The sequence below is a fragment of the Erpetoichthys calabaricus genome, chromosome 1 (assembly GCF_900747795.2).
Source record: "Erpetoichthys calabaricus chromosome 1, fErpCal1.3, whole genome shotgun sequence".
Taxonomy (NCBI): Eukaryota; Metazoa; Chordata; class Cladistia; order Polypteriformes; family Polypteridae; genus Erpetoichthys; species Erpetoichthys calabaricus.
In genome coordinates, this window is record NC_041394.2 from 64,356,502 (window position 1) to 64,374,592 (window position 18,091).

General features: G+C 37.2%; 1 protein-coding gene across 1 annotated transcript in view; it reads right to left on the reverse strand.

Moving 5' to 3' along the window:
• Positions 1-5,631: 5,631 nt before the first annotated feature.
• LOC114651153 (uncharacterized) overlaps positions 5,632-18,091 on the reverse strand; it is a 36,755-nt gene continuing 24,295 nt past the window's right edge. The window contains exons 4-5 of the mRNA XM_051919986.1: positions 6,797-6,903; positions 5,632-5,974 (exon numbers count right to left, since the gene is read on the reverse strand). Coding sequence (XP_051775946.1) covers positions 5,954-5,974; positions 6,797-6,903 — 128 coding nt within the window. The 3' untranslated portion in view covers positions 5,632-5,953. The remainder of the gene's footprint in view (positions 5,975-6,796; positions 6,904-18,091) is intronic.

An 18,091-nucleotide genomic window follows, 5' to 3' on the forward strand; every position in this document is an offset into this window, starting at 1 on the left:
TCATCATATGACTCATTACATTTGTGCAAAAAGCCAGCGAACAAGTAATGAATTGTTACAGTACTGATTAATACTTTAAGAAGCCTTCACTTCACAAAGGAGTTCAAAGTAGCAGAAATTCAACATCATATTTAGAGTAATCGGGCATGCTTCAGTGGTGCTTGAGTGGAGAAAGCTCCTTGAGTAAGACAACAATATGAAGATCTTATTCGTAACTTTTGAAAACAGTAAGCTCACTGACAAAGCAATTCTTTTTTTATTAAGTGAAAAAACACAAGAATTTGTCATGGGAGTTGGGTTAAGATTCTTACATTTGAGCAAGGTGAGTCTTCATGTCATCAATATGATATAGTACATCAAAACAGATTTTTGATTTCACCATGATATCCCATCTTGTGTTATTTCATATATTGTAGTTGGAGAACGATGGGTAATTTTAGATCCAAATAGTTTAAACCAAAATGGTTGTAGAGTGTAGAGCATTCATCAAGAATGTGGCTTTGTGAGGTGGACACCTAATGGCACCATTCACAATTTGGATCTTGTCAGAATGCATTTTAGACAGTCTTAATTATGATATACTTGTATGATATAAAATTTAAGCTGAAATATTATTCCTTTCAACAATTTAAGAATAATATATTCATGGAATGTTGAATTCCATTCCTTATGTGAAATTCTAATTGAAAGTCCCCTTTATCATCATTCCTTTGATATCATCTAGAGGTAAATTCCTTGAAATTTGCTGGTATCGTCATCACAACTAGCCGGCATCACTTCAGGAGTAGATACTGATGGAAGATGAGGAACGTTAGGCAGTTTTGCTAAAACAGATTAAATGTCTAGTTTGCATACAGAAAAAATAGTATGTTGCTAGAAGATTATACTGTATTTATGCTTCTCACGTTTCTTCATGGTCTAGTTTACAACTCCTTTGGAAAGCCGAAATTCACGGTACTTGAAAGTACAATCAAGTAAGAGGCATTGAACTGTATTGACTCTAGTTCAAAGGGTTAACTTGAGTTTAATGTTATAAATTCTGAAAGTAATGCAGCACGTAAAAGTAACCATCAGTTTCTTAAAAAGAATTATTTTAGCCTGAACTATAAGACAATAGATACTGTGTGATATTTCAAATTTATATATCAATATTTTTAATTGTTTAATTCAGTTCAGAATCACACAGAACCAATACCTATCCCACTAACACTGGGTATATGGCAGGAACCAACCCTGGATATACTGCCACTCCATCACAAGGCACACTTGCGCACACAGTTACATGACGTCGCTTTGGATTCACTAGTCAATCTTACATACATATTTTGTATGTGTAGAGTGCCCAGAAAAAAATATCATTCATGCCAGCTTCAAACTTGTGAGGCAGCAACTCTAAAGCACAGGAGCTGACAATGTGAGGGAATAAAATATAAAGTTCAGAAAGGGGTAAATTCAAATGGTGTATTTTACATTTCTTTACAGTGGAATTATACTTTTGAAATTTATCAGAACAGCTGTCAAATGTGTAAGGATTACTCCAAAAGTGCATAACCATGACAATATTTACTATCCCTTAGGAGAAATGTTGCCATTATTGAACAATTGAAACAACCTTTATAATACAACTTACTCTTTATTATGTTTTCATATTTAGTGGGTTAAAAATGTAATTTTTTTCTATTAAAGGATCAAAGACATTGTTTGAGGCTATTCAGGTAGAAAATGCAAATCTTTTTTTCCTCTAAAGCATTTTGGCATTCCTGGTTTATAAAGTGAAGCATACAAGGAAGCCTGTTTCTGCTGGAGCTTTGGTACATGATGCATATTTACAGTATTTGTCTTTATATCTCTTTTCTCCAATTATTTCTCATTTAAAAAACTTCAGTTAAACTGTTGGGCAGGTAATCTCTCTAGTTATAGAAGAAATCATCTCAATGGATGAGATTGCACCCTGACTGTAGAGTTCCATGTGTTCTGTCACTTCACATTTCCTCTTCACAATTGTGAAATCTTTTAGTAAAATACAATCTGACTGGTAAGCTGGTCAAGTTCTGCTTTATTCGGTTATGCAATAATTGTACAGTGTCATGTCCTGCACTGGATCTTGATGGAGAAAAAGATTACAGATAAGAAAATGCAATACTCAACAAGAGAATTGACTCTTAATCGAAGATAGTATGGTCACAGAGTGCTGCAAGTGGGCTGGAGGTGGTGTCTCACTAGTAGGAGGCAGATGTGTGTTTGTGAGAGACAGAAAAGAAGCACAGAGAAGGGTTCTTATTATGATAATAGTAATAATTAATTATATTTTTCACTACTTAAAGCGATTTACATAGATAGAGGGGTAACACTTCAACATCCACCAACCTGCGGATCCAACTGGATGATGTTATGGCAGCCATTCTTATGCCAGTATGCTTGCCACACATTAACTGTTTGGTGGTGAAGTGGTGAGAGAGATAGTTAGCCAATTAGACACAGGGGATGATTAGGGGGTGAGAATGACCAGGCCATGGTGGGCAGTTTAGCCAGGACATGGGGATATAGCCTGCTCTTTTCCAAAGATCCCCAGGGATCTTTTATGACCACAGAGAGTCCGGACCCAGATTGTATGTCTCATCTGAAGAATGGTACCATTTTTTACAACACAGATCACAAGGTAAGCTGCACTGAGGGCCTCACCAAACACCTCTTCCAGCAGCAACTCAAGCTTTTCCTAGATGGTCTTCAATCAAAGTACTGGCCAGGCCCAAACAGTCTTAGCTTCAAGTGGATTACCTGTTCTGAAGTAAATGTGGCATGACTGCTGGCTCTGGAGAAGTTGTCAAGTGTTAGACAAAGTTCAAGACAATAAAGAAATACTTAGTGAGGTGGCGTGGTTTTGTTTTCTATTGCTTATTTTTAGTTTGTGTGCTTGTTTTCATCATCCCTCCACTGTTCTGTACTTTAGTGAAGACACTATTCTGTATATTTTGGCTTCTAGGATCACTAACAGTTTACATCTAATGAAGCTGGCAGGATAAAGAGCTTATTTGGTAGGCTAACCCAAAAAAACAAGAATCATTTTTCATTTCTGCTATTTGTTTTTTGGTTAAAGTATTTCAGTTGCCTTTGATGTTGAGAAAGATATGAAAACCTACAGCTATTAAGGAGTCACACTGCATCAGATCTAGAATGGTATGCATCATAACAGGAATGAATAACTTTAACACATTTTTGTACCCCTATTGGTTTATTTTCTCTAGCACCCATTCAGCATATGGAGAGAATTTTTTTTATAAAAAAGATGCAATTTCTCACTCCTATGTGTATTTTTGGTGCAGAGTGCTGCCTTGATTTCCCCTTCCTACCATACTAAGCAATTGTGTTTATTTATGTTGTATCTGAGCCTATTTAAAAATATTAGACTTATTATGTAAGCAAGTGTTCAGTCTGTACACACGCATGGGTTATTTCTGAGTTTTATGCTACTGTTAGTTCCCATTATTTTTCTGTAATAACTATTTTCTTTTGCCGTTTGACTTTGACTACTTCCCTTAAGATTTTTGTGCCTAGTCCTTAAACCTGACAATTCAGCCTGCTGCTTCACATTTATCCAGGTGTCAAACTTTCTAATTATCTGACTATGCCTCTTGTGGTCCATTCTACAATATTAAATGCATCCATCTGTATTTGACTCATCCAATTCATCTATATTTGTAAAATATTGCTGTTCAGTGGGGTGTAAACCAAGGATGTATACAAGAACGTGAAGATCTGTCATTTCTGGATTACAGAAGGACAATATAATAATCTCCATTCAGTGTTAAAAGATTCTCTCCATATGTCTCAAAAGCATAATCCAAATGAAACTTATTATCGTCCTCCTTCTATGTTGTGCTCAATAGAATTACTTATAAATGCTTCGAAATTAGTTACATTTTTATTTGTATATCTGGCATGTCCAGATTCAGCACTATGAGAAAAAAACCCACATATGATATCATGTTCATCTTCTTGTCAGGTGCAAAATGATGTGTGTTTAAAATTCTGTTTATAAACGTCTATTTCCCCTAGCCATATTGATTTTTGTTAAGTGTGGCTACATATAAATATATCTGTTTTTTCCTGTTTCAGGCTAGTAATATATTTACTTCTCCATTTATCTCAGTAACATCAAAAAGAGAGATAACATGAAATGATAAGAAAGCTGGTATATACAGAGCTGCTGTGTGCTGAGAGGGTTGCTGTGGTTATAATAAGTGATTGCTGACTCCTGAAAGTGCAATCAGCAGACTGTTGAATGCAGATGAAGTTAGACAAAAATGAAAGCTGTGCCACACCAAGAACCTGCCATTCCCCTGTATGTGCCCATTCAATACAGTACATCATTGAGGATTTTGCTTTGTTGAAGAGTCAATACTGGGTGGTGTGAACCTCCCTTCACAACCTAACTGATTTTGAATACATTTTGCACCTTTGAACCTGGAAGTTTCAGATGTTTTCAGCTCATCAAGTTTTGTCTTATAACGATGGCTATTTTTAATACATTTTTGTACAAGTCACCCTCTGTCGGAGATTTACTCCAGGTACTCTAGTTTATCTATGTGGCAGTTTGGGCAGTGGCAAAGCGAGCAACAGACTACACACTGGGCGTCTCATAGTTCAGGACCAGTAGAGATCAGAAATAGACATGGAGGCACAGACACAAAAAGGTTGAATTTCAAAACAAAGTGTCTGTAGTACTAGGGTGTTGAACCGTGTTAGCCATTATGAATGTAGTGAGAAGTCAAGCAAACTGACACCTTTTATTGGCTAACTAAAAAGATTACAGTATGCAAGTTTTCGAGGCAACTCAGGCCCCTTCTTCAGGAAAGATGTAAACAAGTTTTTCTTTTATTTCTTCTAAAGCACTTTGAGGTACACTTTTTGTATGAAAAAAATGGCATATAAAGTATGTAAAAGTTATTATTGTTGCTTCTTCATACGAATGTTCTTTGGTAAGTTTGAAAAAAATCCAGTTGTCCTTTCAAAGAACTGTGCACACTAAATTTAAACAAGTGTCAACGCCCTAATATGCAAAACCAGAAGACAGGAAGACCATTTTGAAGAAAGGAGGAACTTAGATGAGATGTTTACTGATCACAGTCATTTTGTTGAACATACAAGAAATCGTTGTAGCCCTTCCACACTAAGCACAAATGGGAGTCTGTATCACTAAAGCAGCTGGTCTTTCAACATAAAATTCACAAGGTAATAGTAAAGGCAGCATGCTCAGGGAAGTCACTTTATGGCCAAAATAAATCTAACAATGCTCTTGAGCACATCCTCAGTGGTTTTCCTGGGGTGAGTACATCTCTTGGATTTTACAACATTGAACACGCTCACCCACGTATCTCAACCATGGTTGATCATGCCATGACCTGTTTTCAGATGACATTATGGTAGAAGCACTGATCTGAATGAAAATATTTGACTCACCTTGGTTAGACACAAAGTTGAATTCCAAGGTATTTTACCCTAAACTGTATTTATAATGACCAGAATAGTTATGTAATTTATAAAATTGGCCTTTAATGTAAGTAAAAGATGTATTTCAAATGGAAAGCAGATCTTTCTAGGATTCAGAGGGTGTCCAATGAAACAAGATAATTATTTGCATAGGCTTATTTTTATTTATTTGTACCAAAATCTGTTTGAACACCTTGTGCAAGTTTGATTACAATATGAATAACAATGAAAATCATTGACAAGATGTACTGTATAATCATTTACCTACATTTTATAAAAAGAAAAAGAAAAGCAATATACATCATACATTGGAAGTCATATGTTTTCATTAATCAGATTACCAGCTTCAGGGGGCAGGGAAGTCTTAATTATATAACAAGACGGTTCCTCCATTGTTTCACAGCGCAGTATGCCAATGCTTTGTTGTTCATAGAATTTTTCTACTATGCTACTTATAGAGTGTTCAAGCCCTGGATCTGTCATCCTGAAACAGAGAAACAGAATTAGACACAGTTAACATTAAATCTGCAACTCTGATCTAAGATGACGAAAATACAGCCTTTCATGCAGCGCTTTTTTGCTCCTATCCATAACAAAGGTCATTAACATTGGAAATATTTACTGCTCAAAGCTTGATCTTTTATGGTTTGTGACACTTAAAAGAGATTGTCATTTACCTTTCATTTAAGAATAAACTTTGTCACAGATGTATCTCCTAAATTTCCTTAGAAGAAATAGCCAATAACAGAAAAGAGACATGAGATACAACAGAGGTCAAACGTAAGAATTTGGTTTGAAAAAATTGTTAAATTTTGTGAGATCTCTTTCTAGACTTGTTTTCATCTCATTCAAAACTTCATATTGTTTATTTTCTTTTATCCAAGATGATTTATAACATTTGAAATACATTTGATTACATTTCTTTTGTTTTTCCAAAGAGAGCACAGACAGGTGAAGTGACCTGCTCAAAGGAACAAAGTGTCAACAGAGAGATTTGAACTCATCACTTCAGGTTTTGAAGTCCAGCATCTTAACCACTATACCACACTGCCTACCTTTACTTCCAACCGGAGTATGATCCAAGTAATTGTCATACACTTTACTACAATTATAGTAAAGTGTTTTATTACCACAAAAAACTGTCCACACATTTCTCCATATATTAACACACAACTGTATAGATTTGTGTACTAAGGAAAGTTTTGTTTTTGAAGAGCAAAAGGTTATAAAGTGATCTCTTCACTGTATGGTGACATTTGCATTTTCTCATACCGTATTTTCAAACAGATCCTCCCATCTTTCACACCTGGCTTATTCTTGTCTTTATGTCAACACAGATGACAGTAGTGACTAAAATTAGAATTCCACAAATGTTCATAACGGGAAGTATCACTTGACTCATAGTGCCTTCATCTAGAAACACAAACATAGTAAACTTATTACAGAATTATTCATAAACAATAAGGGATACATTAAATTCTTTCAGTCCCCAAATAATGTGATCCCTACAAAGTAACATCCCAGATATCCCATACAGATAACTGCTCCAATAAGGATAAAGGGGAAAAAATGAGGGATATGCTGCGTGCACTTTTAAATCAGGCCTGTAGAATTTACTTTGAAAATTTATCTTTCACAAATTTTACTGGGCATTTTCAAGAAGAAATGCCACACATACAGTAGAATAAATGTATTTCCTTAGAAGGCAGGCAATGCCCTGTGTTTAACTCAATGCTGTTAACGTTGGGTCATTTCTTAATATGTTACTTGACCCATTGTTTTAAATATGTGTTGGTTCAAAACAAGGCATTGTATTACATAATTGAGACAGAATCTCTGCAAATGTCCTGTTACCTATTCCTCTAATTACAAATAATTTTTGTGTAAATAAAAAAAAAATTGTATCCTACTTTTTTCACATATTTTGGGTAGTCAGTTAAAAGCTTTTGAACCTTATATGACATAAGGAGATGGATATGGTAGATTTCGGGGAAGGGGGGTCTTACAAGTTTTAAAGGTGGAAAGCTGTGGAAAGGCCTTATTCAGAGTTCAGTAAAAAGAATTGTAATTATAAATGTAAAAACTGTAATAAAGACCTCCTTTGTAATAATTGATTAATGTGGATCATTTTTCTTCACTGTCAGAAGTGAGATCAGACTGCTCTGATGATTTTTTGAAGCAGCATGGGATGTGGGACTGCACTGTGAGAAGGAACAGCTGGTACCCCATAAGGTAGGCATGCCTTTTCAAATATGCCTCTTCTCACAGGCCTGACTCAGTTCTGTCTGTTGGGTATTATCAGAGAGCTCTGAAACAAAAGCGGCAGAAGGTTTGGAAGTTTTCTGTTTTAGCTCACATACAGTGCCCTCCATAATGTTGGGACAAAGACACATTTTTCCTTAAAGTGAACATTGCAGACATCCATTTAAAGGTATTTGCATACATTTCAGTTATACTAATGTGAAATAATACCACTTTTGCTGCTTTTGATTTCAGGGCACCATAATGTTTGGGACATAGCAATAACAGGTTCAAATTACTCCATAGTCCCTTCAGCCTTGGTTGGACCAAATTTCACATGTGTCAGAAAAGGGAATGCTTTCCCATATTAAGCAAACTTGATTTGCCCCTGGTTTTGCTACACAGGGCCACAGCACTCATTGTTAGTGTATGATCTGCCAACTATACAATATTGGTAAAACCATGGAGAGAATGACGGGAGATTGGAGGCTGGAGACTGAGACATACTGGCATGCTAACATCATCCTTGCGAGTGGAAGTGCAGAGAGTTTTGTGTTCTGAGAAATAATTAAAGGATAATTTTTGTTTCTTAAAACTTTTTTGGTTGCCGCTTTGGAGCCGTTCAGGATTTTTAAAGTAATTTTTCCTCTAAAGGTTTTTTTTGCTTTTTTTCTACCCACATAAAATAAAATAGTATAGTAGAGAACTGGAAGAACTAGCCCAGTTGTCCTTAAGAGAGATAGTGTGCACCCCTGAGTTGGTACAGGAGGAAACTCCAGACCAAACAGGCAGAGAAGGCTGGGTCATGGTTACAAGGATCAAGGTAAGGGGTGCACACTGTCCTGGGCCATCACACTCAAAATTGTAAGTGTCAAACCCTTTTCCCCTTAGATTCTGAGGTGGTGGGCAGGCATGAGGAGCCCCAATAGCCACCTCAAATCCAGTTCCCAGAAAGGGAGAGGTAGTGTTAGTTGGAGACTCAATCATTAGGGGTATAGAAGCACTTGTTTGCTCTGGGGACAGAGAGACTTGCAGAGTGTGTTGCCTTCGAGGTGTAAAACTGAGAAACCACCCTGGAAGGGTTGATAGGCTGTTGGCCAGAACGGGGGGATAGGGGCTCTAGCTGTCATTGCCCAAGTTGGAAAAAATGAAATTCATAAGGGTAGCACATCAGTTTTACATTCCAAATTTAAAGAGTAGGGTCAGGCTGAAGAACAGAATTGACAAGATAGTCTTCTCAAAGTTCAGCCTGTGCCACACACCAGTCCAGGAGAGACTGAGGAGATTAGATGGCTTAACGCGTGGCTCAAATCTTGGTGCAGGGTAGAAGGGTATAGGTTTATGTGGCATTGGAACTTCTTTTGGAAGAGATGAGACATGTTCTGCTGTGACAGGTTACATCTGAACCAGAGATGCACGAATGTGTTTGGGAGGCGTATGATAGATAGATAGATAGATAGATAGATAGACAGACAGACAGACAGACAGACAGACAGACAGACAGACAGACAGACAGACAGACAGATAGATAGATAGATAGATAGATAGATAGATAGATAGATAGATAGATAGATAGATAGATAGATAGATAGATAGATAGATAGATAGATAGATAGATAGATAGATAGATTCACATACTCCAGCAGCAGCACACTGATAAAAAACAATATTAAAGAGTGATAAAAATGCAGGTAAAACAGACAATAACTTTGTATAATGTTAACGTTTACCCCCCCAGGTGGAATTGAAGAGTCGCATAGTGTGGGGGAGGAACAATCTCCTCAGTCTGTCAGTGGAGCAGGACAGTGACAGCAGTCTGTCGCTGAAGCTGCTTCTCTGTCTGGAGATGATACTGTTCAGTGGATGCAGTGGATTCTCCATGATTGACAGGAGCCTGGTCAGCGCCCGTCGCTCTGCCACAGATGTCAAACTGTCCAGCTCCGTGCCTAAAGTAGAGCCTGCCTTCCTCACCAGTTTGTCCAGGTGTGAGGCGTCCTTCTTCTTTATGCTACCTCCCCAGCACACCATCGCGTAGAAGAGGGCGCTCGCCACAACCGTCTGATAGAACATCTGCAGCATCTTATTGCAGATGTTGAAGGACGCCAGCCTTCTAAGGAAGTATAGTCAGCTCTGTCCTCTCTCGCACAGAGCATCAGTATTGGCAGTCCAGTCCAATTTATCATCCAGCTGCACTCCCAGGTATTTATAGGTCTGCACCCTCTTCACACAGTCACCTCTGATGATCACAGGGTCCATGAGGGGCCCGGTCCTCCTAAAATCCACCACCAGCTCCTTGGTTTTGCTGGTGTTCAGGTGTAGGTGGTTTGAGTTGCACCATTTAACAAAGTCCTTGATTAGGTTCCTATACTCCTCCTCCTGCCCACTCCTGATGCAGCCCACAATAGCAGTGTTGTCAGCAATCTTTTGCACGTGGCAGGACTCCGAGTTTTATTGGAAGTCCGATGTATATAGGCTGAACAGGACCAGACTAAGTACAGTCCCCTTTAGCACTCCTGTGCTGCTGACCACAATGTCAGACCTGCAGTTCCCGATACGCACATACTGAGGTCTGTCTGTAAGATAGTCCATGATCAATGCCACCAGATATGAATCTACTCCTATGTCTGTCAGCTTGTCCCTAAGTTGCAGAGGCTGGATGGTGTTGAAGGCGCTAGAGAAGTCCAGAAACATAATTCTTACAGCACCACTGCCTCTGTGCAAGTGGGAGAGGGATCGGTATAGCATATAGATGATGATAGTCAAGGATTATTTAAACTACTGAATTTAGGGAGTTTAAGATAGGCCAGGTTTAGAACTGTACATGAAGGAACGAACAACAGTGTAAAAATAAATATGCACAGCAATGTAGAGTCACACATTAAAAATAGCTTGCCTTATTGCTAGAAATATAAACAAACAAGTAAGATGGAGTTGCATGTATTGTAGCTGAGCATAATTGCGATATTATTGCAATAACAGAAACCTGGCTAAATAACAAAGATTGAGATGAGTATAACATAGAGGGATACACATTTTTAGAAAGGATAGACAGAACAGAAAAGGAGGTGGGGTTGCTGCCTATATAACAGAATTTAAACTAAAGTTTTCTTCAATTGGACAACACGCCCCATCGTAGTAAGGACATTTGGATTTGTCTTGAAAGCATTAGGGAAAAGCAAACTTATTTTAGGAATGTGTTATAGACCCCCCTCCCCCCATTTGCAGACAGTAATTTCAATGTACATCTTTTTAGTAATATTAAAAAGGCAAATTTACAGGGGGACAATCTAGTCATGGGGGACTTTAACTACCTGAATATTAACTAGGCTAACCTTGCAGCTAGCAGAGCACAACAGCAGGATATTTTAGATGTAATCAGTGACTGTTTTATTACACAGTATGTTAAAGCAACAACATAGGGGAAAGCCTGTCTGCATTTAGTATTTTCTAAATATCTGGATAGAATTGAGGGTGTAGACATGATTGAACTGCTAGGGTCAAGTGACCATAATATAGTACAATTTTCAATGTTTTGGAAGAACAAGAAATTCAAACACCAAAACAGCTTTTAACTTTGGTAGGGCAAATTTTGAGCAGAAGCATCAAAGTCTAAGGAGGATGGATTGGGATATGCTTTTATGTGTGGAGACAGTCGAGAAACAGTGGAACAGGTTTAAAAACATTTTAGATATAATGCAGGAGAGGTGCATACTGTATCAACATATTGGAATTAGATAGATAGATAGATAGATAGATAGATAGATAGATAGATAGATAGATAGATAGATAGATAGATAGATAGATAGATAGATAGATAGATAGATAGATAGATAGATAGAAATTAAAAAGCTCTATAGGGGGAAAATAAAGAATTGAAAAAGAAGCTGCACAGGAAAAAACAGCTGTATAAGATTAATAACTCCAATGTGAACCATAGGGCATATGACAACATGAGGGTAACCATTAAGAAGGATATTAGGGAAGCTAAAAAGGCAGATAGAGAGAAACATAGCAGATAAGGTGAAAGATGACCAAAAGAAATGAGGTGAAGTGCTTCAGTAACAGAACAGAACAGAATACAGCGTAGAATAGAATACCCTTTATTGTCATTGAACAAATGTATAATGGAATTTTATTGTGTTCCCTGAATAGTACATATAATATAATAAAAACATATTCTTCAAAAGATTCAACATATACTCTGAATTTTAAAGATACACATGCATTAATATAAACCAATAAAACTAATAAAACATTGAGTGCCTCTATATGCATACGTATATGCAAGGTGGAAAATTAGTAAATAGTGGAGTAGTTCCATTTTGCAGTGATTGCAATGAGTCTCTGAGATATTTAATTTTTGTCCTATTGATGCCATGGGTGACAGTGAAAGACATAAAATCACATCCTTTCACTTAGATGCAGTTAACAGTTATTTAACAAAATGTAGTTTTCTAAGACCAGGGATATACTTCACGCATGCACTTGAGGACACTGCAGCAACACAAGCAGTCTACTGACTATACTTGCGCACATATTTTAAGTAAATCTGGAGGGAAACAACATCTGGTTTCACTGTGTTATGAGTTAAGGGAAGAAAGATGTTAAAAATAAAAATTCTTTGTATTCTGATGCTGTTGCGAAGGTACAAAAAAACAACAGCAACACAGAATGCCGAGAAGTATGTGAAGCCTTTAAATGTACTGCGTCATTACGATGGGGGAATATGTGACACTTGTATTGCTTATGCAAGAAATGGGTGAAGAAAAGTACCATAAAGATATTCATATGCCAGCATTTAAATTTGATAATTTTCTTCACTGCATCGAACCATTCATTAAACATCGTAGCATTCATATTGATCCTGTTGGAGCTGCAAGCCTTCTCTCCCATGTTAATAGTAAACAACGATGCTGACGTTTCATACTAAAACTTGAATACACACGCCACCATTATTTTTGCTGGTACTGCAACTTGTGTATGCTTTGTGCTAATTTCTGATGACATGCTCAGAGGATGCGTCAAAAGTGTGCTGGGAAAGAATGATGGCCATGAGGCATTTGCTAATGTGTTCAGAGTGTGAAGTATAAACCAGCCCTAATAGCACTCTGGTAGCAGCTTTTCAGTAGTCTGGAAGTGTGCATCCTAATAGAACTATAACACATACCAGAAGGCAGCAGAGTGAAAAAGTGGTGGTCTGGGTGAGATGAGACCCGTCACAAACATCGAGTTCTATATACAGTATATCTTCTAGTGAAGGTGACTGGTTGTTGGTAATAATTTGTGCTAATTTGATGACTCTCTGAAGAGCCTTCTTGTCAGCCATGGAGCAGCCAGCATACCATACCAGAATGCAACAGGTTAGTATACTTTAAACTGAGCAGTGATAGAAAGATACCAACAGCTGCTTAGACAGGATAGCCTTCCTCAACATCCTTAAGAAGTATATTTATTTTTAAACTATTATAGAGGTTAGGGAATATATATACACAGTATATACTAGCATAATACCTGCGCTTCGCAGTGGAGAAGTAGTGTGTTAAAGAAGTTATGAAAAAGAAAAAGGAAACATTTTAAAAATAATGTAACATGATTGTCAACGTAATTGTCGTAGGCTTATTTTAGTATTGAGAGTGAATTTGATGATTGTAAAGAGTTTAATTTATGATTGTATATGTTGTGTATGAGAAATGCACATTTTTAGGATGTAAGGATCTCTTTGTAAACAACATTTGCAGTTCTGCCCTTGGGCTGTAAAATGACCAAGCTGTCTGCTGAGCTTAGTCTTGAGCATGCAATGTACAGTTGGCCATGTGAGAAGCAATCTTGTGTCAAGTCAAAGCCGACCTTTTTTAGAGTCTGGCCCTGTGACTTATTTATTATCATAGCAAAGCTGACCCTTACTGGAAATTGGAGGTATTTGAATTGGAATGGGAGGTCAGAGGGTATGAGAGGGATGCAAGGAATAAATATAGTCTGCCCTGAGCCAGTTCCATTGAAGACAGTTGCCTTAATGAAGTTCTTGTGCAGAGATTTGATCTGAAACCTGGAGCAGTTACAAAGTTTTGGTGGTTGTAAGTTTCGTTGTAACATAATTGGTGTGCTGACCTTCAAAAGCAGAGTATGCGGAGGCATGCCCAGAGGATTAAGAGTGTGAAGAAACTAAGTGAAAAGGCAGGAGTCACCAGCAGGAAGAAGTGAAGCAAGGCGAACAATAACAGGCTTGAAGTGGTGGACTAAAGAAGAAGGGAGCAGTGAGCACGACGAACAGCTGAAGAAAGTAAGGAAGCAAGTGAGGAGGCACATGAGCGCGGGATGTCGTTAATGTATATAGGTAGGGAGCCAACCACGTGGTAGGTGTGTGGACATCGACCATGCAGAAAAAGGAAGGGGAACCGGGGGCGGCCCTTGTGCGTCTCTGCCGTGAAATAAATCCTCTGTTAACGGAAATAACAAATGAAACCGCCAAAAGTAGAGGTCAGTTCCAAAAGTTCCATAGTTCCATACAGCATAATGGTGAGAACCGCCAAAAAGAAGACGTTATTTTCAAAAGTTCGTTATGGGGCACTGTGCAATATGAAACATACTTAATATTTGTAAGTACGGTATAAAGGATGAGCATGGAAAATTTGGGCTCCCTTATGTATATTGGAAGTCGCAGAAATAGTGAGGATGGGTTTCCCCTATATATATATATATATATATACAGTTTAGGGGGTACACCCGTTTCCTCCCTTTGGGTGTTGCAATAGGGCATGAAACATACCTAACTTTTGTAAGTACACTGCAAGGAATGAGCATGCAAAATTTTAGCTTCCCACCTATATGGAAAGTGGGAGAATTAGTGATGAGTCAGTGAGAGCTTTGCCTTTTATATGTATAGATATAGAACCCCAGACACTAGGAAAATTAAAAGGAATGGAGAATGTCAAATATTATTCCCTTATATAAAACGCTTGACCAGGTAGATCCAAGCAACTATAGCCCAGTAAGCTTAATGTGCATCACAGGTAATGGAAGGAATTACTGAATATTCAGCACGGGTTCAGAAGAGGGAGATCGTTTTTCACTAACATGCTGGAATTTTACGAGGAAGCAACAAAGGATATGATCAAAGCATATGATTCAGAAAGAATGTGATAAGTTACCACATGAGAGGTTGGGCATCAAATTAAAATAAGTGGAAGTTCAGGGTGTAGTGTGTAGATGAGTGCAAAATTAGCTCAAACACAGGAAGCAGAGGGCTATGGTGAGAGGAACCTTATCAGGATTGGCTGATGTTAAGAGTGTGTCCCACAGGGGTCAGGGCTAGGGTTGCTGCTTTTTTTAATATCTATAAATGATTTGGATAAGAATATAGGTAACAATCTGGTTAAATTTGCAGATTATACCAAGCTAGGACAATTGGCAGATCATCTAGAATCTGTTGAATAAATACACAGGGACTTGAAAAGCATAAGGCTTTGGCAGATGAAATTTATTTTAAGTATAGGTAAAGTATTGTACACATGAAGTAAAAATGTTAGATTTGAATACACAATGGGAGGTCTGAAAATCGAAAGTTACACCTTATGAGAAGAATTTAGGAGTTGTAGTGGACTCGACACTATCAACTGCCAGACAGTTTTCAGAACCCATTAAGAAGGCTAACAAAATGTGAGATTATATAGTACGGTGTGTAGAGTACAAGTCCATAGAGGTTATGCTCAATCTTTATAACACACTGGTGAGGCCTCACCTGGAGTTCTGTGTAACATTTTGATCTCCAGGCTACAAAAAGGACATAGCAGTGTTACATCCAGAGAAGAGCAACTAGGCTGATTCCAGGAGTACAGGGAATAAATTATAAGGAAAGATTAAAAGAGCTAAGCCTTTTCGGTTTGACTAGTGTCCAGATTTTTCTAATGTTGTAATGTTTTAAACTGCTACTTAATAAATACATTTTCAGGCAACACAATATTTTTGCCATATACAAGTAAGAAATTTTATAAAAAATAATATGCCTAATTTTCCTCACCTTCCACTAAACTTTTTTCCACAAGCAATACTGGTTAGATTTGATAAATACATAGATAGTTTTCTTAGGTTAAATCAACAAATTATGCAGAATACGAAAAAGTTTCGAACTATTAGAATTTCAGATAGGCAATGCAATTCTTCTATTCAGAGCATACATTATTTTTCAATTTATGTAAAGTTTACTACGTACCTGCAAATTGTACATGGGGCACAGATACTCATTTAATATTTTTGAAAATGTATCCAGGGCATGGTCCAGCCTGTGAATGCTGTCAACGGGTGCCTGTCCTACTAAATGATATCTTTTTGTCTCTGAGACTGCACCAGATTTATAATTCTTCCCAACCCTTTGAAACAGTATTTGGAGTAACACTAGATGAGAGTACATTTTATATGTGGTATCCTATCACTCACACAAACACTCATCCTGCTTAATTGAATGAATATTAATCCACCTCTCATAATGCTGGTGTAGAGAAAAATTCTAGGGACCCTAATAGTAGAGGAGGTTATTTCTTCACACCTTTAAAAAAAGCATTTGCAGTAACCTGCCCTGCCTCTCCACTGAAGTCCACTGAACATTTTAAATAAATGTTTTTTCAGAGTTCAAAATAAATGTAACCCATGCCTTTCCTGGTCAATTTGTTGCAATTTTGAGGAAAACTGCTTTTGCATTAACATAATAATAATGAAATATTTTAAGACTCCAGTATTTTTATTTACTTATTTTATATTCAAATACTCCATGTTATTAGTTTTACCTGAGTCTGATGTTGGCGGGCTTCTTGGATCAACTTTATTAATAGACACTTTGCTGTCTGTGGTTTGCTTTATTGTTGGCACTACTCCATCTGATGATTTAAACAAAGATGTTAACTTTAGTAGTTTTGGTTTGTTCCATCAGTTGGTTGGTAGCACATTTTGAATACACACTTGGATATTGCACTTTTCATATCATGATGGAAATCTTCATTAATTTATATAGATTTCAAGTATTATCACGCCCAACTGTCTGTTGCCTGTGCCATCACACAACTTAACACGCCAAGTTCTAACTGATTTGTTTAGCCAAAAAATCCACAAAATATTTCTGTTCTCAAAAATTAAATAAAAATTAATGTGTCTGTCTTTTTGGAAGTCTGACGAAGGGAGCACTTTGTGCCTCACTGCCTCACATGAAATGTGGGGGCATCCTCTGTGTCTTAGTGCTCATAACTTAATGGAAAGAAAAATATCTTTAAATAATCTAAATTGGAAAAAAAACTTTTTCTCTTTCCAATAAAAAGTCAAGTTTTTTATTTTTTTATTTTACCATTTATTTATTGTTATTTTCAAATAATGATATGCTGCATATTGAGTGATCACATTTGGCCTTCTTTTTGTTTTACACCACTCTGAGATGTGGGTAAGGGAAAGAGGTTCTTTGATTTCTTTTTAGTTTGATGGATTTTGTTCATGTTAGTTTTCTTCTGCAGACCCCCGTGACCCTGTAGTTAGGATATAGCGGGTAGGATAATGGATGGATGGATGGATGGATAGTTTTCTTCTTTGCTACTCTCTTATCTTTGAACCACAATGGTTGCACTGCTGTATTGCTCATATGAATGTATCTAACACTGTATTGTGTGCGTTTTTTAAGTGTTTTGATGTCATAAATAAAATAAATGCTTTTGACCTATATCTGTTTTCTGTTTTTTGTTTAAAATATTTCTGTAAATAGTAATATAATTAATTATATTTTGGATTGCTGGTGAACAGATGTAACTACTGTGTTTAAGAAAGACATGAAAACCAAATTAAAGCAAAATTTAAGAAAGATTTATAATAATTATTAAATACTCTACTGTGAACAGCAATGGGACTGGTCAGGCTAGCATATCCATTATATTATGGAGTTGTTATCTGAAGAGGCCTCCTGTTAGTGTGAATAATTCAGGGATATTGTCATTAAGGGCAAGTTTAAGAAGGAGCACACATTATGAGTCAGTCACATCACTTCCAATAACCTGAAGTGGAGTAAAATCTTTGAAAAGAGCAAATCATTGGCTGGGAGTCAGCACTGCATGAAATTATTGAGATACAAATTCACTTTTGAATAGACTATGCTTTGAAGAATGAACACTTAAACAAGCCATTTAATCTACTGTAGAAGGTGACAGAACATTTGTTTTCCTTCATTTTATTTATGCTATAGTCAGTCAGTCATTATCCAACCTGCTATATCCTAACACAGGGACACACACCCACACACCAAGCACACACTAGGGACAATTTAGGATCGCCACTAACCTGCATGTCTTTGGACTGTGGGAGGAAAACGGAGCACCGGAGGAAACCCACG